The sequence below is a fragment of the Plectrocnemia conspersa genome, unplaced genomic scaffold (genome assembly GCF_051122295.1).
Source record: "Plectrocnemia conspersa isolate PC_06_02 unplaced genomic scaffold, ASM5112229v1 ptg000008l, whole genome shotgun sequence".
Taxonomy (NCBI): domain Eukaryota; kingdom Metazoa; phylum Arthropoda; class Insecta; order Trichoptera; family Polycentropodidae; genus Plectrocnemia; species Plectrocnemia conspersa.
The window spans coordinates 24852605-24875315 of NW_028277172.1; the positions used below are offsets into that span (position 1 = coordinate 24852605).

Sequence of the window (22711 nt, forward strand, 5' to 3'; positions counted from 1 at the left end):
TAAGAACAAATTAATAGATATCCAAGTAAATGGCTTTGGCCAGGAACTGGAAAAAAATAAATATTAGACACTGTATAAATTTAAATCATAAAGTTATAAATTAAACAAAAAAATGTACTAATAAAATTATCTTTTCAAAGAACACTACAACACATTATTCTCAAAAGCACATAAAATTAATAATTAACGAAATAATCCAAGATTACTCTAACCTTCTGACGTCCGTCTGTGACTTCAATAAATGAATAAACAATGATTGACTGAAAAAGGTAGTTGACAAACTGAGATTAAAGCGGGTGATGTGAGAATAAGTTGACGTGATGCTGAAAAAAATACCGACCCGTTGTTAAAGGTATTCAACATAGAATGTCATAAAACGACTAGGAGTCGTATGATGTAAGACTTGACATAAGACTGCATTAAATTTTCCGTTTTATATGTATATACATATTTGGCGATCCCATGCGCTGCCTGCCTCTGCAGAATTATATTTACTCCACTGAATACAACCATTTATAAATTGATTTTTGTATTATGTATAAATTATGATTTTTGTGGAGCATAGAAATCTTTTGATTAACTAATGTTCTAGCTCTATATTTATGGCAATGCTGTTTATGGATAATAAATTACACTCAAATGAATCATATATATGTTTTTTATTTAATACTTAATAAACTCCCAATCATGTAAATTTTCAGCATTCAAAAGAAATTGCATGATTGCCAAGCAAGTGTACAACTGGCGTAGATAGTTACAGCAAATATATGACAGTTATGTTACAGACTCTCTTTGGACTGGGTAAGGCATGCAATAGTAAATGTCCTGAATTCATTTGTATTTTATATTTATTAGACGTTGTTTTCAGAAATTACCATACCGTCAAAGAGAAGATGAAAGATTTTTAGTTCCAATGTAAATATCTGCCGATTCGAAAGTTAGAGGCTAAAAATAGGTCATCGGATTTTTTAAAGCACATTGCCAAATTTGTGGTTCAGTACCAATATAATATAGGTTAGCCGCTGCAGATATTTATTTTTAGGTTCTCCACTGCCGCTCCGCCTAACAGGTTTGTTAACTTTATCTGCCTTTAACAAAATTTTATTAAACTATTTCTGTAAGATAAATCATGTCTTTACAAGACAGATAAGCCGTTGTTCACGGTACATTCAACCCTGGATATATAAGCCAGTAGACATAGATACGTCTTTATCGTGTTTTAAATAGCTGTATTTTTGGTTCATTTTAGGATTATAATATTACTCGTATATTTTAGGTCAGAATTTATATTACATGGATTCGAATAAATAAATATTAGATGCTCAAAATTTATATTAAATGGTGTAAATTATTTTGACAGATGGTCAGAATCATTTTTTTAATTGGAAAAAATGTTTTAGGGCCAACTTGTTTGGTTGGCTCGCAACATTGTTAGATGTCAACACAATAAGCCAAGCGTGCTCTCTGTCGTTATTCCCGCTTCGTTCGCCGCTAGAAGCGAATTATCCGTAACTTTGTAAAATTCCTCCCCGTAGAGGTTTAAACTATGGATTTTTAGAGGTTTGCGAGTATTAATATTTTTACGGATAACTTAATAAGTTACGGATAATTTGTGACCAATTAAACAATCACATTAACACGGACATAAATTATGCGGCCACTGCAATTGGACAATTAATAAAAATCATTAATCCTGACCCACCTCAAGTTCGTCAATATATGACAAGGTCAACGACGATAGCGGCTGTTGCTGAGAATTCGTGACCATGGCAGGAGTATCACTGCCGAAATATCGAACAGTAAGTTCTAATCTATATTTAAATTATATATATTGAAATAGTCACTCAATTATTTATTTACAACTTCAAAATCTGTTTTTTCATAAATGGATAACAAATTAAACAAACCATATGAAATTTAATAAAAAAATATATATGTATGTACAATCAATATTGTACAAGATATAATTATTTATAATAAACAATTTATTTGAATTGTTCACATCAATGCAATAAAAATGAAAATATGTAATATTTTTTTATAAAACATGTTTTGAAACATATTTTTGTTAACATTTGACTAAGTCTATAATTATATAACAAATTAAAATATTTTTCTTTAGTTAAAAATAAATTATATATGTATATACATATCTATAATAGATTCTCAGAGTTACACAGCCTGTATACATTTACATATATAAATTTAAGTTAAAAGATTATGTTCTTATTAACTTTATGATTCTAAATTAAACAAAAATAACAATATGTACTAACTCTTGTCATTGAACTTTAACTATACAATTTTCTTGTATGATTTACAGCACATAAATTTATTCTAGTTCATTAATTCTTTGCTCGATTTTTTTAACTGTGTGTTGAAAACAGCTCTGGCTCTCGCTTTTGCTTCTGCGTCTTTTTTTCTTCTCGCTTTTTTCTGTTCTTCAGTCTCATTAGCTCTAGTCCTCGCATTTGCCACAGCTTGTCGTCGTCTTCTCGCTTCTTTTTCTTCTGGAGTTTCTTTGGCTCTAGCTTCTGCTTTTGCCGCAGCCTGTCTTTTTCTTCTCTCTGCTGCCTTTTCTTCGCTCTCTTTGGCTCGAATTTCTAGTTCCTCTGCTCTTCGACGTTTTCTCACTTCTTTTCGTTCCTCTTTTAAACGTTGAAGTTTTTCATGATTCCGCTTTAACCACCTTAATTTATTTTCTCTTGCTAATCTGCGTTTTCTGTCCAACTGAGTTTCTGAATAACAAATTAAATGAAATGGAATATAATTTAAAAAATATCAATTTTACAAGCAAAAGTTTTACTTATATAATTTTAATTTTGATTTTTTTATATATAATATTTTAAATGTATTTTTATTTGAAAAAAGTTTGATGAATTTTTCAAAGTAGAATTTTGTTAATCTAATTCTTGCCTTTTATATAGTCTCTTTTTTTCCTCAACGCAGTTTCTGTTTCTATATCTGATTGTATCTAAACCTGCTCTTATTTGTTCTCTCTATCTGTAAGCTTCTCCACTTATTTACAGATTCTCTTTTTTTCTTGTGTCTATCACATTTTTATGTATCTACGTATCTAATATATTTTAGTTGCTAGTTTATTTTTAAAAACGGTATCTTCAAATTAATATTTATCTGATCGAACGATTATATCTCATAAACTACCACTTTTCTTAATGTTTTATAATATATTTTTAAGATGATATATTACCATTGGCTATTTCCTTGGTTGGTTGCTGAAAGAAATTAAAATACCATTTTTAATTTTAAATATTCTCATTGAAGTACATATTTTTAAATATATGAACTTAGACCTGACTCAGTTTTAAATGATCAAGACTATAAAAGCTTACTTACAATATTTGGATGTAGAGAAGGTATAAAGAGTGGATCTTTTTCTTCTTCATCCTCGGGTGCTACAAATATATCTTTAGCTTGGTGCGTTTCTAAAAAGATTATTTAATTTTATTTAAATAAGCACTTCTTTCATGCTAGCACATTAAACGAATCCATATGGAACATGTGATTTATTTTTTATTATTTTAAGCAATTATACAACATTTTCAAGTCGTGATTTTTATTATTGGTGAATGTTGGTGATATAAATTATAGTAGAATAAAAGTTTCAGATTGTTATCAAATGTATCTCAGTCTCAGGACAAACACACCTAAGTTAGACATGATCACGAGATAATAAAAAGTGATTAATTTATTAATAAATACCTATTTTAACCGAGTCTTCTGACGTTTCGCTATTACTTTCGTTATCGTCGTCATATTCTATTTTCACCTCTTCAAACTTTAAAAACAAAACGGTATTATACGTTGATGTATAATAAAATATATTGAAAACATATATACATAATCACTTTTTTACCTATTACCTTAACGAAATCTAAACTAAAAGATGTCTTATCTGAATTCTCTTCTGGTTCTATAAAGTGTGTCAATCATAAATTAAAAATCATGTATATTTTGATTAAAATATATTGAAATGTAATACCAGTTTTTATAAATGACGATAATGCCATTTTAACAACGGCCGCAAAATAATTTCAACCAAAACAATACGTCTACATGACACTTGAGACATTTACTCATGTATTTGGTCTAAATACGAAATAATATGTCCAACTACTATAACTACTTAATAATACACTAATGAATATAAAATAACTACAATACCTAAAACCAATTAATTTATCACAATATTCATTCAAGACTCAAAATACAAAATAATTAGTACTGTCCCTAATAATTTAGCCCCCTACTGTATAATGATACTTTCTTCGTCTATGATGAATCATCTTTATCTCCAGATCGCAATGGAGACGATCTGACCTCACAATATAGGTAGCTATACAAATACTACTGTAACGGCTCAATCTGTGTCTATTTGCCACTCGCCACCTCCTGTCGCCAAACCTTCCGTTGCAAAATTCAGATCTACTTAGTCTATACCGAATTTTATATACCGATAGCTTTGTAGCTGGAAATTCAGAGACGTTATTTCAACTTTATCTAGGGGAGGCAAAAGATGGCCAGTCGGTGATCTTTTATTATTATTTCGACTTCATTAAGATTCATAGTATTTCATCAAATGACATGCAAAGCCCATCGGGAGCTCCTCATGGGTCCAACCTGAGCCCTCTGTTCTGTATGCTAAATACCACAGTTACAAATTCAAGTTTTCTTCTATACGCAGATGATTTAAAATTGTATAAATACATTCGATCTGTTGTGGACTCCTTCTCTCTATAGAGTGATTTAGACTTTATATGGAGATGTGCTTCCATTAACCGTCTGTCGTTTAGCGTGGGAAAGTGCTGACTGTGTCATTTTCTCGATCCCGCGATGAGTTTGTTCTCACTATCTCGGTGGGAACATTTTGACTAGAAAAACTTCCACTAAAGATCTTGGAATCACTTTTGAGAGCAAGTAGAGGTTCTCTCTATACAAACACGACGTCTGTGATAAATCTTCCAAGATGCTCGGCTTTGTTATGAGGAACGCCTTTCACATTGAAGATCCGTCAGTTATTCGCGTCCTCTATGGCACCTTAGTTCGTAGCATTCTTGAATCGGAATCTATAATTTGGAAACCTAGAATAAACAAATATTCTCTTTATAAGAAGACAATTGGTTATTATCCGTTTTTATATCCCGGCGCCTTTCTTTTAAGAGCGTTGGGATACGATTCGCTGAGTTCTCGCAGAAAGTTGTATATCGCTGAGCACTTCTTCAAATTACTGAAGAGTGCTGTCGACATTCCAGCTAATTCTCGAAGGATTCCAGTTTTGGGTTCCAAAGCGTTATCGTGAATTACGATCGCGACCTCCTTTGCTAGCCGTTGGGGCTACGACGTCTACACTTTCCGACTCACCTATAGTTGTGGCCATCCGGCTCCCTAATACGCTGGAATTGCACATTGACCTGTTTAATGTCAGCTACGAGGAGCTGGTCCGGTTCGTATAATTTAATTGTGATATTTTAAGATTTTTTTAGTTTGCTTATTTATATGTATAACTTTTTGTGTATTTATATAATAAAATTATCGTTTTCGACCATCGTGACCCATTGGAGTAACCTATTAGGTTACGATGATCTTAATTTATTTAGAATAAATATCTAAGTTCAAAAATGTATTCGATTTACAAATTCGTTTATATGATTTTCAGAATTTTCTGGGAATGTTTTGGATTGTGACAATTATACATTATTCAATATGGAAGATGAAAATTTGAATAATATGCCTCAAAACGACAACAGGAACGTAGATAATGAAATCATAATATAATTAGAATCAGTTCTAACGGAAAATCATTCATAAAGCCGGTCTGAAACAAACTATTATTATTAGAAATTGAAAATATCCAAGATACTCGTTGTATTAATAATTTTATAGAATTACGAACGATAGAAACGCAAATTATGAATTCATTAATTATATGTTTGATTTAGAGTCCGAGTGATTCTATTTATGAAGAATATGCATGTAAAATATAAGGTATTTTTTAATTTAGTAAAAAATAATCGCTATGAAATATAATCGCTATAATAAATAAAATTTGAAATATATTTAAATTTTTTTATTTTGCGGTGTGTTCGACCTAAATAGCGACTGCCCGAATTGAAAAAAAATGCACTGGCAACACCGTGTGACAGTTCGAAGTTAGCTGTTTTGTAGGTTGTTTTTTCTCGCTGCACTATGATGACTCAAGGCAGCGAGAGAGGTGTTTATGAACCCTGGAATCCAATTCAGAGTCCTATCGTCTCTTCCTCGAAACCCCTCAGAGGGCTGCGCCCTTTATTCCTCGAGTCCCGTTTACCTATGACGTCGAACATACTTCCGCCAAACGCTAACCCTGGTCTATCTAAACTCCTTAAAACAACCCACTAGATTGTACTTTTTAATTGAACAATGTGATTTTTCAGTTATAGTGAGGAAAAGTGGACTGTCGACTTCCGCTTCTCTGTTCGCCGTGGCTGTGATATTTTGCTGCTCTTTGCTAGTTTTAGCGTTTATTTATAGCAAATTTCCCGATATGGAAGAGTGAGTATTGACTTTGCGAGTGTTAATTATAGTGTGCTTATGATAATTTATTATTTTTTACAGGAATGAAATTAAACACATTAAGATTCCGATGAATATTGAAGATGCAAAAGAACTGGGGTTGCTTCTCGACCGATATAAAGACAAATATTTCTACGAAGTCATGTCGGGAGTGTTCTTAGCATACATTTTGTATCCTTTTTATGACTATATTATATGTTTTTCAATACTTACTTTCATTGGATAAAGGTCAGTTTTGCTAACTAGATAATAATTGGATGGATTGTTAAGTAGATTATTTTTTATCAATGCATCACTGAGATTATAGTTCATAACAATTTTTGTTTTTCAGCATTTTAAAAATAATTTATTTAGATTATATATATAGAAAAAAATAAGTGAATTTAGTACAGCCTATGTTCAAGCTTAAATATTTCATAAGAATTGGGGAAATTCCACATCTCTTCCAGCTCTTGATTGTCTGCCTAATTTAAATGATCGATGAATATCTAGTTAGACTATATTTTGCATAGTGGCAGTTTAAAAACTTATTAGACGTAAAAGCAGATCAAAAATCGATAAGATACCTGGGGATAAGCAATGCTTTTCTTTGTATTTGGCGCTAACTATTTACACTTTGTTTAGTGACGTCATTTTTGCTTGAATTTAAATACTATGAATTTTAATGAAATACAAATATTAAAAAAAAAACTGAATTGACTGATTCTAAATCAGTAATTCTCAGCTTATCTTTCAAAGAAAATCTAAAAATAGTGTCGAATTTATCCCGAAAATATTTTTTTAAAATGTGTCAGTGAAATCATATTGGAATACATTTTCACCGATTAATATATATTTTTACCAGTGAAAATATAATTTATCTGGCAGGTGCTAGTAAAATCATATGATTTCAATTTTTTCATACATATATGTACATACTTATCATTATGTATAATTTTCAGTAAAGTTATACATTTCGTTACAAAAAAAAGTCTTTCTATAATATCATTTGCATAAAAAAATTATGAAAGCTTTGAAAATATATACTTGAGTTGAGTTAACTACTGTTTTTGTAAATATTGTAACAAGTAAACTAAACTTTTATTTCGTCGTTTTCATGTTCTATAAGTTAATGCATTTTTCATTTCACAACTAATTGTATTTTCAATTTTTTCAACTGTTTAAATAAAAAATGAATTACTGCTTCTGACTGGAAATTTCTAATATTGCTCTTACTAAATTCTTTAACGCCAATTTCTAATAGTTTTAAAACGTCTACTACGTTATCTAAAATTAAAAAATTAACTTCATTATACAAATTTTTCTGATTTAGTAAAGCTTAATTTTTATAAAACTTTCAATATTCAAATTTATCATTATCTACATTCAAATTATGTATTTTGTCCTCATCGTCAGATTCGCCATATTAATTTTTATTCTCCATGTCATTTTTAGGAATGCATGCTCATTTATATTTTTATAATATACTTCCATTATAGCTAAATAGATTGCGTGATTATAGTAAAGCTGGCTTTCAATTCAAATTGATTTGCCATATTTTTTCATTACTGGCGTACTATTAAAAATAAAACAAAAACACCTGTTAATGAGATAAACGTTAAATGATAATAAAGGGTGGGCCTTTTCAACATTTTGTTTCGTTCAACGAACAAATTCTGTGAATTTCGGTCATAGTAGGTACACTGATAATTTATTCACAAATGTTTTTCGAAGGCGTGAAAGCATTTTTTTGTTGAGAAAAAATGTCTCATAATTTCGCATTTCAAAACAAAATAAAGGCGCTTAAAGGACCATAGATTTTGGAGCGGCACTAGTCGCTTAGGTATATTAAGAGAAAAAAATGACTGTCTGTGTTGATCAAGTATACAAATTGTTTCATTCTAAATTTTTTTCAAATTTCATTTGACATGGTTTAAACGAATATTTTACGAATATTCAATCAATTATTCAAATATTCATATACAGTAGACCCCCCAATAACACGGTAAATTGGGGACGTGCTTTTGGGACTAGAAAATACTCATACATTGTTTTGCAATATGTACACGTATGTGGTGAGATAATCCTCCCTTTGGCTCGCTCATACATAAAGTAACGAGTATCCAAATAGCACATCCCCAATTTACCGTGCTATTGGGGAGTCTACTGTAGTTAAAAATCGGGCAAATAATTTGAATAATCGATTATTAGAATATTCGATTGAGAACCCTAGTTGTAGGATATTTACTTACTGGTAAATACTATTCTTTTTAATATGCATTATGTCGATATTTAGATAGTAATCCTAAAGCTCGGCAACCAAAGATTTAAATATATTCATATTTAATTAATAAATTTATAATTTTACATATAAATCAATTTATTTTATTTTTGTTGCAAAAAAGTATAATAGTTCTATTTTATAAATGAATTCCTTAACATCATATACAGCTTACAATCGTTTGCTATACCAGGATCGATGTTCTTGAGCATATTATCGGGATTTTTGTTCCCGTTCATGCTCGCTCTGTTCCTCGTGTGCACCTGCTCGATGATCGGAGCATCTTTATGCTTTTTCCTATCACATTTATTAGGTAAAAAGCTGATCGCGACGTATTTTCCAAGCAAAGCTGAGCAATGGGCCAAAACCGTTGAGAAGAACAAAGGACACTTGCTATATTACATAATATTCTTGAGGGTCACTCCGTTCTTGCCCAATTGGTTCATCAACTTAACGGCACCCATTATCGGAGTGCCTTTGATACCATTTGCTTTGGGGACCTTCATCGGTAAGTTAAATATTCATTAGTTCATTATGTATGATATGATAGATGTAGTTGATTCACATTAAGATTTATTTTTGTAATGAAAGACCTCAAATTATTCAGAGATTGGGGAATCTGTCATTATTCGAAAATTACTGTTACATTGTATCGACTGATTTAATGAAGCCGTTTGTATTGAGGCAAGGATTTCAGAAAATCCAAATACTATTATAATCGGGCTTAGTGGATTATTAAATTTTGGCAGATCTATATTGAGAATACTACAAGTATTTTTGGTCTTTTAACGTAGTGTAAAAATCTGATGAGGATAGCGTTGAGATAATATTTTTGAATGGATAAGATTTTGTGAACATCGCTAATATTAAAATATATATATTTTTAAATTATTTTTCTTCAGGTGTGGCGCCTCCTTCATTTGTCGCCATTCAGGCAGGCCAAACTCTTCACACGTTAACATCATCATCCGACGCTTGGTCGTGGACGTCGATTTGTGTCTTATCCGTATGCGCAATCATCTCATTGATACCGGTGATTCTGAAGAAGAGACTGAAAGATAAATTCGAATAGGTATTCGATAACAAATTTAGCAAATTTTGTATTATATAAAAGCTATTTATTTTCGTGTGTTGAATATTTATTAAATGCACATTTGATCCTTCGTGCCGTTTATTATAGATCTTCTCGAAAGTGTTTTTCATTTCTTGTATTTGATAAATAGAACTTTTGATATTCATAATTGGATTTTATATTTGAGTGACGATAACATAAACGTCTTAATGACTTCAATCGAAGCTTAGATTATCGTCAGCATAGTGATACTATTTTAGTTAGGTTATCTAAAATAATATGAAAAAACTCTCGAGAGGATTTATTAGTTTTCATAATAGTATTAAAATTGTCTACATAAAATATGTTATTATTGATTTATAGTATTATGCCCATTGTTTATTAGATTCTCAAACTAATTAATAAATATATATATTATTTGTTGTTATTATTAGTTTGAGTATGAATTTTGTTATTTAATAAAATTGCTAAACTATTGAATCTTTAGCAAAAAAATAAATAGAAACACAGCGACATACAACTAAATATATGTTATCAAAAAATTTTGTAGTTCAATTTTTAAATCTAGGATCATTATTTAATTAATTAAATACATATAACATAATATTTTTTATATATTTGTGGCATTAAAGCACAAAATTATTGCTTAGCGAATTTTCATTATGGCGTTAATTGATTTCAATACTAATGTTGTTTGAATGTTTTTATTGGAATGCAAATAGTTCTTTTAATATAATTATTAGAATATCATACAAATGGGTATTATAAATATACATGATTTTTTAATTTAGGTATAATGTGACCAACAAACAGAAATATCTCGCATTTATACATTTTTATATAAAGTTATTTCATTATATATGTTATAAAAAATATATTAACAATCAATAGTCTGTATATACATTTTTAAAATGTAACTTATTACACAAAAATATTGTTTTAACGTTGAAGGCACTAATAATAAATCTTATTGATTACACTGATATTTACAATATATATATTTACACACAATGATGCTGAGCAGGGTATTATTAATGTTAAAAACTTTTGCTTTTATGATTAAAATAAACAATAAATATGTATTTGTTCACTTCAGTTCATTCCACTACTCAACAATTATTTATTAATAAATATTTATTTTATATGTATACAATAACTAGTCAGTTTTGCAATACTTTTGGTAAAAAGGTGTTATGTTTTATGTTTAATAAAAAAGCAATAAATGTTTGTTTTCATCTTAGTCTTTAATTTTAGTCTTAAAACTAATGTTGGTTTATATATTTATTTGACTAATTTTAACATACATCTTATAGAGGATAATGAAACCGATAAACAACCCTGTGATGCCTTGAAAAGCGGATAGTATCCCAAAGCATAGCCTCAAATTATTTGATTCGACGAGGTATTGTATCCAGAATGCAAAACATAATAATATCACAGCTGTAATCTTGTCGAGGATGTTTCTGATCTTGGACCAGTTTTGCGCTCCGATGAGTTCTTTTAAATATTCTCTGCAAGTCAACGAGATGCTTCCGTGGCATATTCCAAGTGTGACTGATGGTAATGTTAATGTGAATGAATTCTTCGATAGCATTATTGCTGGAAATACAGAAAAAAACTTGAGAATGCTTAAAAAATATATTTGGAAGCTTAGGAACTACTACATTTGCACTCCATAAGAATTCTTAGCGGAGAGGCTGCATCAATATAATTCAAGAGATTGAACAAAATATCCGTAATAAAACTAAAATATGTACCACAGGATCTCTAAAACTCAACTAAATTAAACCACAGTAAGCCTCTAAAAATCTATAAAAAAATAATTTTTAAGGAAACAAAGAAACACCTTTGTGCATTAAGAAATAAATTATAATATTAGTCTTTTTTATATTCTGCTTATGTTTTGATTTAATTTGCGTAGTGTATAAACAATTAGCTAAATAAATAATATTACTACTTAATAAACAAAATCATTACCTGTTAATCCAATAGAAGAAATAAAGAATCCAATGAATACGAAGTACTGATATTTTGACTTGGACATGTTGATAGTCCACGGAGAAGCAATCAAAGAACATAACCAACCGAATGCGTATATCGTTAAAACGAACACAGCGTCCCTCAGTGGTTTTTCTTCCTCAATCAATCTATCCACAAACGGCAGCAAAAGAGATACGCTCAAGGGAATCAACACAGCATTGGTTTTAATCAATAGAGCTGGATAAAACTGCCACATCTTAAATGCAGCTATCGTTGGCCTCACACAAGAGTCTTTTATATAATCCAACAGATTCCTAAACTTTCTTTTCAGTTTATAAATATGATACGAATTGCAGCATCTATGGAAAACACTATTATGAATTGTTTTGCCTTTCCTCAAAGTCTTGTGCTTATAATTCAGATCGTTCAATGTATTAAGTGATAAGTTCGGTTCCGATATGTTGTAAATGTTATTCGTTACAGTGAAACTTTCAGCGTCGTTCTTAAAGATCAACTCGTCGAATTGATCGCTGATTTTACTATATCTATGGATCGCATAGTCTATCTTCTGTTGCTTAGACATTGTGTTCAGTATACCACTAGCATCACTGTTCGAGAAATCGCTATCATTCTCTTCAATAATCGGTGGTAATTTATTGAATTCGTTGCATGTATTAGTATATACATTTTTATTATCGTTGACGTCGTTCTTTTCAATCTCATCGTTTGGTTTACTTTTACTGAGGTCGATCAGTTGAAATTCTTGAGGTTGATTCGATACACTCGATACGATAGTACTTTTAGCAGTTCTAAACTTCTTTTGATTATCTTTAATGAAGAATGCAACGGGTAAAAGTTGTAAAACGATACAGCTCAGACAAAAGTAGCCCATTTTGGTCCCATATAGGTGGAATAATATCATTATGATGTAAGGCATTGCAAATAATCCGACTGATTGGCCCAAATCGGTCAGCACTTGGATCAAGGTGACGTTGTTGTAATACAAGTCGTTGAGGATGAAGTTTATTTGAGTCAGAGCCAAACTTGCACCTATTCCTGTAAAATGATAATTTGTTAATGCGGCAAAATAGTTGAAAAGAAAAATAATATTAGAAAATAAAACATATAGAGGTATCTTAGAGATTTATTCTTTTGAATTAACATTGAAATACATTTTCACATGTAGATATATATTTTTACTAGTGAAAATATAATTTCATTGACAGGTGCTAGTTAAATTATATGCTGGTCTAAACTAAGCTAACCAGATTTTTAAAATATCTAAAGAGGACACCAAAAATTCTACACTTCAATATTACACTATGATTTCAAAATATGATAGCTATCTTTACCGATATTACTACGGACTTCTAATATGGGAGTATTAGTCAAAGTGTATTCAAACCGAATTTTGGTCAATAGGAGGGCTCAAAAGCAATGATCACTTCTCAGAAGTAAAAAATTCACGTCAAAAGCAATAAAATCCGAACGCTCGGTAATGAGAAAAAATAAAGTGAATGAGATTTTTGGATATCTAATAATAATATTTCTTGTCGTACGAAAAACGACAGCAAACTGCAGCATGAAATATTGCTCCGTTTGCTCTTCGAACCGATCGAACGAATCTAATCTACATATATAGCAACCAACAAGTACCGTTTAATGTTATTAAATATCTCACCGCACAACAGTCCAAAGTTAATGCAATACCAAAACTGCGATGTTATAAATGGACTCGTAGCCACTCCTATGAAACATAGAAAATATCCAGCAGCGGAGAGTATTCTTGTACCGAAGCATTGACACCAATCATCAGCAGCATCTTGGAATAATGATTCTAAAAAAATACAAACCTTAACATACAAGCCATTAATTATACTAAGTGAATTATCTTACCACAAAATAAAAACACAATGGAGCATATCAAAGGTGCTAATATGATAGACGACAAATCTTCTTCATTCTCTACCTTGTACAACATAATGGCACTATGTGATAGAATCAGATTTGGTAAGACAAGCTGTAAAATATAATATAAATATAATAAATGCATTTTAATATGTATAGAATGACCCAAAAAATGAACAGATTTCATGTAATATTTTTACAATTAAAATCATACGTATAAGAAACTTCAATTGAGGTTTATTGAATGTAATGATTTTTATTAAACACTTACAATAAATCCGGTCGTTTTGTGAATCGTCCTGTATATATTAGAATAAGACTCACGTATGACATGAAAGCTGCAAATAAGATGCCCCATCGTGAAGGAGTCTTTTCGTCTTCGGTTAACGGTTCAGGAAAGATGCTCGTTATGTGTTGTAAGTCCTCCATTGGATTTTATTGTGAGTTCATTTTCAGCATAAAATGATTCACTTACATTATCGCTAAAATTATCAGTGATAACAATGTATTGAAAACTGACATTTAAATTTATGCCTATGTATATATATTGCTCATTCATTATTTATTTCCAGTTGAACGCCATAAATAAATAAAATTAGTACTTTAACAGTAATATTTTATTTATAACTATTATACTATCATATCAGTTGAAAAAATAACATAAAATACATACAATTAATATAAATTAATTTATTACACCTAATTAAATTTTAAAAGCATTAATTAAATTTTAAATATCTTATAATGAAGACTCGAAAAAAATGTTGTATTTTATAAAATTACAGAATATGAGAAATTTAAATAAAAAAAATATATATATGTACGTAATAAATCAATAACAGGTATGTTTTGAAATGTGATAGCATTTTGAATATGTATAAAAAATATTTGCATTGGCGTCACAAACAAACAATGATGCGTATCCGAGCGGCGTCTATTAGTATTTCTGAATGAAATATTAATAGACGCTGAAAAATAATGTAACCATTGGTATTTCTGAATGAGTACAATATAACCACAGTGTCGATACTTAGTTAACCAAATATTTCCGTCGAATCAGAATTTGCATATTCTAGAAAATAAGTACGTCATCAAATACTCCGATTTAAAATTCACCATTACGCTTTTATACACAACAAAGAGTCTAATGAGATAAGTGTTAAACAAAAACAAAAAGTCTGGTTTCACCCCGAATCATCGACATTGGTCAGATGACATTGGATTTCAACCGAATTTCAAGGGTGTATAAGTCAGAACATTGTCAAGCAAGAGTGATACAAAACTAATGAATTTGTGTCTAGGAATCATTTTTTGGCCTTCTTGACTGTGCATTTTCGTAGGGAGGATTATTAACATTAGTGTCAATACAAAATAATGTGTACTAAAACAGAAAGTACTTGAGTAATAAAAACAACAACAAAAAACGGTCAGCCTTGGATATCGTCACCTATCAGGTGGCGAGTACTGCAACATTCCGGAGCGGAGCAATTGTTTCCAGATTTACATAAATTCTACTAAAATCTGAAAACCTAACAATATATGTATCAGACAAAAACAATGACTGTAGGGGGTAAAAAAATACGTTGGACTCAATTTACTCGATGCTATTGTATATAGAATTTTGCCATATTGCTTTATTTTCATTTGGAACTTGACTTTCGGACTACCACTTCGCTTTCAACTTGGAATCCAGTCGAACTCATACTAATCGAAGACAGAAAAAAATATTGATAGAACAAGAAAAGTATCTAGGTATAAGAAAAGGATCTAGTTAAAGTCACCTGAATCCACATAAGTTCAACTCGATCTTTGATACAACTACAAAGAAGCAGTACCAAACGTTAACAAAAACATTTTTTTTTGGTACAAAACGGGTTTGTACAAAATTTTTATACATAAATACGTAATTTTCTATGTTTTTTTACTAATGTAAATATTCATAAAAAATAGTTTTAAGAAAAAATCTTGCTGCAATGTAAATTAATAGATTTTAAATTGTAGGAATCTTTATCGTGTGGAAATATAAGATATTTTTTAAATAAGTAAAATAACAGATTTAAGGATTTTTTTATTTCTTCTACTATTTTGTTTAAGATTTACTATGTTTGTTAATAAGGAGAGGGAAAAATAATGATAAGTAAATAAGATGTTCCTCAAAAATGCTATTTTAATTTGAAAAGCTGTTTATTTGATTTGGCGGTGCAAAGAAAAATTTTATAGTATTTTTATTATAAATTTAAGATAATAATGATAATACTAAGATATAAAATAATTAAGTGAAAGTTAATTTTGGGTGTTACAAAAAAGTAGTGTTAATTTTAGAGCATTATTTATTTTTATTAAAAGTTCACATTCCTCAAAAATATCTTTTACGCCTTGTTTTTATTTTTTTATTTTTTTATGTTATTATTTACTGCTTAACATCAATATATTGCCATACAAAAAATAGCCTTATTTATCAATAAAATGATCATTTAATAAAAAATATTTATTATCAAAATTAAAAAAAAATAAAAGCCATATTTATTATCAAAATATTAAATATTTTCGATCAAAATTTTTTTTATAATAATTTACATGAAATATGATTTTAATTTATACTGCAAAACTCAGCTTTAAATAAATTCAATGTTCACTATAAATTATAAAATAAACATTTTTGAGTATCCGAAAAATAATATTTCTAGCAAAAAAATAATATTTAGCATATAAATATATATTATATATACTATATATTGTATATCGTACTTTTAAAAACATTTTGGGCATTAGTTTTGAACACAAAAGCCTGTGCTAAATAGTGGTAGAGATTTTTTTTATTCTACGCTATTATTAAATTATATGAAATGGTTCCATGATTAAATTTAAATGAGTAACTTTACATCACAATAAATCATTTCATAAAAACACTAAAACCAAATATGTATTTTTAAAATAAGATTAAAAATCCATAATTATAATTTATACATAAAAATTTAGCTTAAATCAATTAAATACATTCTATATTTCATAATTTATAATATCAATCCCATTAAACATTATTTTAATAAAGCAAAAATATTTTGCAAAAACATTACTTATTTAATTTCAAAGCTTTACATACATATGTGTATCAGATCTTACACATAAATCGATTTGTTTTATCTTTATGACACACCATAATTTATGATATGAAAACATGATACAGATATAAAATTATATTTATTAGGTAAATTTTCGTCTACCTATATAATAAAAACAACGAAATTGTGATAATATAGTAAAGTCATCCTAACTTTATATAGAGTATTTGAGGTTATTTTATGAGAGTTAAATTCACAATAGCTCAAGCAAGTAACTAAATATCTTCAGGCTAAGAATCTTGTGTGATTCATTCATCAAATGCCCCACCTTTATTTATTCATCAGAATATAAATTACCTTCTCACGAATGATGTTACATAACAACGAAACACTAACAAACGTTCAATGAAATTCACATTTTTGTTATATTATTCACAAAATATATAAAAAAAACACTCAATTATGTTTACATTAATACACTAACACTGCTGTCTCATGAAGGTTTAGATTGTGTCTAATAGAAAAAAATGAAAATCGCTTTCGTGATAAGATAATTTAATGTGTTTTTCCTTATCAATTGCAATTGTGATAATAATCAACCAGACACATACATATATAATAAAATAACATATGTTATTGAACCATGTATTTCGCTATTCAATTACAAAGGGATAAAATACACATTTTTCACTACAATTTGGCGATGGCGATGCATTTGTATATGAAACTACACTGACCTATGATTGGATTGTAGCTGGCTTTTGGTCTGCATTTATAGTTTGTTTGCTTAAAACCTTCATTTGGAAGTGATTCGCATATGATATAACCAGAACAATCGCTTAGTAATGGATCAGGAAAGCGACCTGCTGAAGTGCAAGACTGTTCTTGTTTCGGTGTAGTAGTTTCGACTGGTTGAACAGTTGTTGTTGAATCTAGGCATGTGTAGATGTATGAGCATTGTTTGATTATTGGATTGAACTTACTGGTGTTTGGACAGATGTAGCGATATTGTGCAAATGTATTGGAGCTACGAAACACACACAATATGTAACCTTTGCAATTTTTTGAAGAAGGATCAGGATAACGTCCGACTGCTGTGCAAACAAATGGTCTAGGAGTTGTAATAGGAGTTGTAGGAAGCGTTGTGGTAGGTGTTGTAATAGGCGTTGTAGTAGGTGTTGTGATATCAATTGTAGTATTTTCAATTGGAATGTCTGTAGTTGTAATAGGCATTTCAGTGCCAATTGTAGTATCCATTGTCGTATACAATTCTGGTTCACTTGGAATTACTGTATTAGCCATAGCATACGAGTATTTACAGTTTCTCAAATCAGGATCAAACCTAGCTCCTCCCGGACATGTAAATTTTAAAGGCAAATATCCATTGTACAGTTTGATACACAGGAAATACGAACTACAATCGTTTGTAAGTGTTTCAGGAAATCTCCCTGGAGATGAACATTCGAACGTATCTTTTGAACAACGGAAGTCATCTTCGCATCTTGATTTATCCGGATTAAAGGCAGTGCCTTCGTAGCAAGTGAATCTCATGGTCAAATTCTCTCCTTGGCTTGTTTTAGCGCACAACACATACTTCCTGCAATCTTCTTCGTCAGGGAATCTTCCATATTCTTGGCAATCTAAACAATCGTATATTTGGATACACACCGTTAGAAGTATGATCTGAAATATAATGATCAAATTATATAATCTGATATAAATATATTTAAAAAATATCTTACCACAGTTCTCACTGAAGGTCCTTTCATTTTTGTCGCTAGCTATGAATTGCATCTGAGCTGGACAGTGGCACTAGACCTCGCAAAATTTCTTTATCAAAATTCTCCGAAACACTTGTTTATTCACTCTTAAGTAAATTATTTTTATTTCTTTAGAGCTTAATCTGACAAGATATGTTTCTCCTTCAAGCGCTGATGGCAGCCTGAGACCAATGTCTACAAGATTTTTCAGCTCGTGACCAATTTTTATGGTTCCGTTATGAATGTGACGTAAATATCGTTTCTCTCGAAGAAATATTGTTGACAATATAAATAATAGTATTGTATAAGAGTTGTGAATAGATCTATGTATTTATGTAAAATTACAGGTTCACGTTGGGTCTGACAAAATACTCTTAAATATATATTAAAATATAATTTTATCTGTATTATTATATTGGGTAGCCAGCTATATTGCTCTTGATTCTTTGAAGAAGAACGCTTAAGCCCTAAGACGAATATTTAAAGTGTACAACAGTACATTGTATAGTCATTTTTTTATGCTGATGAGAATACATTTGAAATTTTGGATAGTAAGATGTGGCAAATGCCCATTAAAAGTTTTTGGAAGGTTTGTCAATAAGCTTCAATCTTTTCAAGAGCTCAATAATAATATTTTTGCAGAGACATGCATTTGCAAGCAGTTAATGAGAGCATCATTATAAATTATATTTTCGCTATTAAAAATATACATCTACTGGTGAAAATGAATTTGAACTTTACTAGTGAAAATATAATATCACTGAAAAATACACATTCACTGTAACATTTATACTGAAAATGTATTCTGATATAATGTCACTGAAATTACACATCTTAAAAATATGTTTTTCTCAATTTTTCTAAGGATAACCCGAGAATTTTTGGTTTAAAATCAGTTTTTTCTAAGGGGCGTGGGGAGGAAGGAAGCGTGGGGTTAAAAATCGACTAGTTAGTGGTCGTTTATCTAATATTTCCAATTAATTAGGATTTCATTTTATGAGTTGAGGGGAGCAAATGCGTACATCTTTTCCCTACCCTCAAATGACGTCTTTATATATAACCAGAAGAAGATGGAAAATAACTGGATTAACTCCTCGTAGTTGAGATTGAATATATTAATATGCAATGTCAGCGTATTAAGGAGTTGGATGGCGACAGTCACAGGCGAGTTTGATTCCTCGAGTTGTCGACATCAGTAATTTAAAGGAGAATAACCAAATATCCTCATATAAAGATTTTCTAAGAACCCTTTATAAACTTTTTAATTAAGTGGAAGGATTTGGTTGCCTAAGGACTGCAAACTATATATTCCGATTCAAGAATGCTGTGAATAAATAACTGACGGATTGTCAAAGTGAAACGCGCTCCTCATAACAAAGTTGAGCACATTGGAAGATTTTTCGCAGACGTATTTCATGCGTAAGGAGTAATAAAATAGATAATAAATAAATTTTATTTAATACAACAAAAGCAATTTTATGTGTTATTGGATATATAATTATAAGAACATCTTTAATGTGTATATATGACTATATCAATTTCACTTAACCAGTCGTAGGTGGACAAGTGTACGTAAGGCTGCATTGCTTTGCATTCGGATCGAATACATATCCAATGGGACATGTATAAACGTACTGCATGTATGTTCCAGTAGTACTCATTATGCACATGACGTAGCTTACGCAGCCTGTTACACTGGTATTTGGAAACCTTCCAGCAGCCGTGCAGGCTGGAGGTGTCACTACCACAGGCACTGTGGTTGTGATAGTTGGACAAATGTAGGTCGTACTACAGGTGCTTACGGCTGGATCGAAAGCGGAGTTGGGGCATAAGTAGTTGTATTGAGCATAAACACCAGTGCTGAGCATCACGCACCTCATATAACCGGTGCAGTTTACAGAAGTAGTGTCTGCAAACCTTCCGGTAGCTGTACAGGCTGAATGGCATGGCTGAATCCAAAGGAAAGCCTGAAATCATACATTATTATTAGTAACTAAGTAGTAGTAACATTATTATTAGTAACTGAGCACGGACACCGGACAGACAACAGACGGATCAGTCCGAGCGTTTTAACCCCACACACTGGCGGATTTGTCCGTCGGACATCCGTTTCGGACAAATCCGACGGGCAGATCCGCCCGTGTGTGGCCAGCTAATCAATTATTGTATTTCACATAATTACTGTTAGTGGTAATATATGATTTCAAAATAATTTTTCATCACATAATAAATTTCAATGGTTTTATAAATTATTACACAAATTTTACTGTTTTGAAATATGTGCATTAAAATAAGGACTTACTTTAATATTAAAAAAAATACTTTAAAAATCTGTATGTTAGTCAAAAATTACAATTATAAATTAATTAAAAATGTACATATCCATCACAATCAACAATAAATATGGAACTAAATCTATTTTATATCAGCACTAAAAATCGAATTATAAACTCACCAGAACAACTGGTACCAGAATCAACGCTCCCTTCATTTTGGATGTCGAAAATACAACTTGCAAATTTCTGTGTTTCTGGCACTTTTATATGGTTGTTTTATCTTCTCACTTTCGTTATCTTGAGACAAAATAAATAATTCGCCACAATTTAGATGCCACTCAAGGCCATGTACTTTTTATGTTAAATTGTTTCGGTCATTGGTGCATAACCAAAATTTATGACCTTATTTACAATTTCATTTTTTGAGCTACGCTTAACACAAATTTCTAAATATCTAATAAATTAAAATCGCAATTTCTAGTTCTAAATATTATATTTCGATACAGGACATACATAAGTAGATGAGCACGAGCTTGATACAGGATCAAAGAACAAATTTTCAGCACAGGTATAAAAATAATTCTCATATCTATCATCAGGCATTTTTATACAACTTATGTAAGTTTTACAATCCGCATCGTCTTTAAATCTAAATCTACCTTCTCTAGTACATACTGAATTATCTTCAAACACTTTAGTTGTAGATTCTAAATCATTATCATAATCATCATCATCGTCATTATAATCATCATCATCATCATCCTTATCATAATCCAATTCATTCAGATCATCCCAAACTGAATTACAATCCACGGAATTGGAGCACTGCTGTAATTTTGGATCGAATTTTAAAGACTTAGGACATTCAAATCTATACTTGTTATAGTTATGATCTGACGTGTTTTGGCACAGTATATAACTTCTACATTCTGTGTTAGAGTAATCCATGAATCTACCATAATGCTTGCAATCAAAATTACTTATATTCACCGAAGGACCATTTATTGCGCGTTCTATGTTTAGTGTAATTTTTTTACAGACATAATCAACGGTACAAGATGTAAGAATCGGATCGAAAAATGTGTTTTCAGGACAGCTAACTTTATAGCTTACGTGAGAACCATTTTCTGCTTTTATGCAGAGTATATATCCATTACAATCAAAGCTTGTTTCATCTGGAAATCTTCCAGAATATATGCATTTAAATCTATTAATTTTTGATGCAGTCTGAAGCAGCAGTATCTTTTTAAAGACTTTTGTAGTTATTGGTAATGGCAATGTTCTTTGTAGTTGAGTGATAGTTGGCTGTACAGTAGTTGTAGTAGTAGTAGTAGTAGCAGTAGTTGTTGTTGTAGTAGAACTTGTTGTTTCTGTTGTAGTTTGTGAGCAAGTGTAGCTTTCACTACATTTACTCAAAGATGGATCAAAGGTTGTCAACGTAGGGCATGAAAATGTATATTGTATAAATTCTCCAGTTGGAGATTTAATGCAGAGGAAGTAGTTGGAACAGGTTGTTATAGAAGGATCAGAGAAACGACCTGTAGCAGAGCATTTGAATGTATCTGGTGAGGAAGGTGTGGATGGAATTGTGCTCTCCATTGTCAAGAATTGATTGCTTTTGCAGTTGCCAGAAGGAGTACACTTTAAAATGTATGGATTGAAAACGGTATCTGTTGGACATATGAAATTGAATTGCGTGAATTGTCCTTCTGCGTTTCCCAGACACAAAATGTAGCCTTTACAATTTAGGATGTTGGTATCTGGAAAGCGTCCGCTGGTTAAACATCTGAATGGCGCTATAGTTGTAGGAGTAATGGTGG

The 22711-nt window shown here is 30.5% G+C and overlaps 3 protein-coding genes and 1 long non-coding RNA gene across 9 annotated transcripts; 1 reads left to right on the forward strand and 3 right to left on the reverse strand.

Annotated features, from left to right (window-relative positions):
- Positions 1–2263: 2263 nt before the first annotated feature.
- On the reverse strand, positions 2264–4130 carry LOC148233521 (uncharacterized). Of its 3 annotated transcripts, none has more exons than XR_015810438.1 (6): positions 4004–4130; positions 3885–3934; positions 3724–3799; positions 3358–3446; positions 2917–3236; positions 2264–2738 (listed from the first exon to the last, which is right to left on the reverse strand). XR_015810438.1 is itself a non-coding variant. In XM_088190086.1 (6 exons), the coding sequence occupies exons 1-6, from the start codon at positions 4029–4031 to the stop codon at positions 2338–2340; spliced, it is 669 nt and encodes a 222-aa protein (XP_088046212.1). In that variant the 5' UTR covers positions 4032–4113; the 3' UTR covers positions 2264–2337. The 3 variants fall into 3 exon arrangements, 1 of the variants encoding a protein (XP_088046212.1); XR_015810439.1 differs by having other exon boundaries at positions 3212–3236; positions 3878–3934; positions 4004–4112; XM_088190086.1 differs by having other exon boundaries at positions 3212–3236; positions 4004–4113.
- A 1986-nt stretch (positions 4131–6116) lies between these two features.
- On the forward strand, positions 6117–11140 carry stas (Transmembrane protein stas). Its single transcript, XM_088190085.1, has 5 exons — positions 6117–6232; positions 6435–6552; positions 6616–6744; positions 9004–9341; positions 9736–11140. The coding sequence occupies exons 1-5, from the start codon at positions 6208–6210 to the stop codon at positions 9903–9905; spliced, it is 780 nt and encodes a 259-aa protein (XP_088046211.1). The 5' UTR covers positions 6117–6207; the 3' UTR covers positions 9906–11140.
- On the reverse strand, positions 11123–18757 carry LOC148233523 (uncharacterized). 4 transcript variants are annotated; one of them, XM_088190077.1, is made up of 6 exons: positions 17593–17765; positions 14118–14275; positions 13782–13905; positions 13567–13722; positions 11883–12941; positions 11123–11504 (listed from the first exon to the last, which is right to left on the reverse strand). In XM_088190077.1, the coding sequence occupies exons 2-6, from the start codon at positions 14220–14222 to the stop codon at positions 11179–11181; spliced, it is 1770 nt and encodes a 589-aa protein (XP_088046203.1). In that variant the 5' UTR covers positions 14223–14275; positions 17593–17765; the 3' UTR covers positions 11123–11178. The 4 variants fall into 4 exon arrangements, with proteins under 4 accessions (XP_088046203.1, XP_088046204.1, XP_088046206.1 ...); XM_088190078.1 differs by lacking the exon at positions 17593–17765 and adding an exon at positions 17213–17353; XM_088190080.1 differs by lacking the exons at positions 11123–11504; positions 11883–12941; positions 13567–13722; positions 13782–13905 and adding an exon at positions 18598–18757 and having other exon boundaries at positions 14133–14275; positions 17593–18538.
- A 1523-nt stretch (positions 18758–20280) lies between these two features.
- Positions 20281–21118, reverse strand: LOC148233524 (uncharacterized). The gene is made up of 3 exons (XR_015810443.1): positions 21071–21118; positions 20491–20582; positions 20281–20419 (listed from the first exon to the last, which is right to left on the reverse strand). It is a non-coding gene; the product is annotated as an uncharacterized LOC148233524 (long non-coding RNA).
- Positions 21119–22711: the final 1593 nt, after the last annotated feature.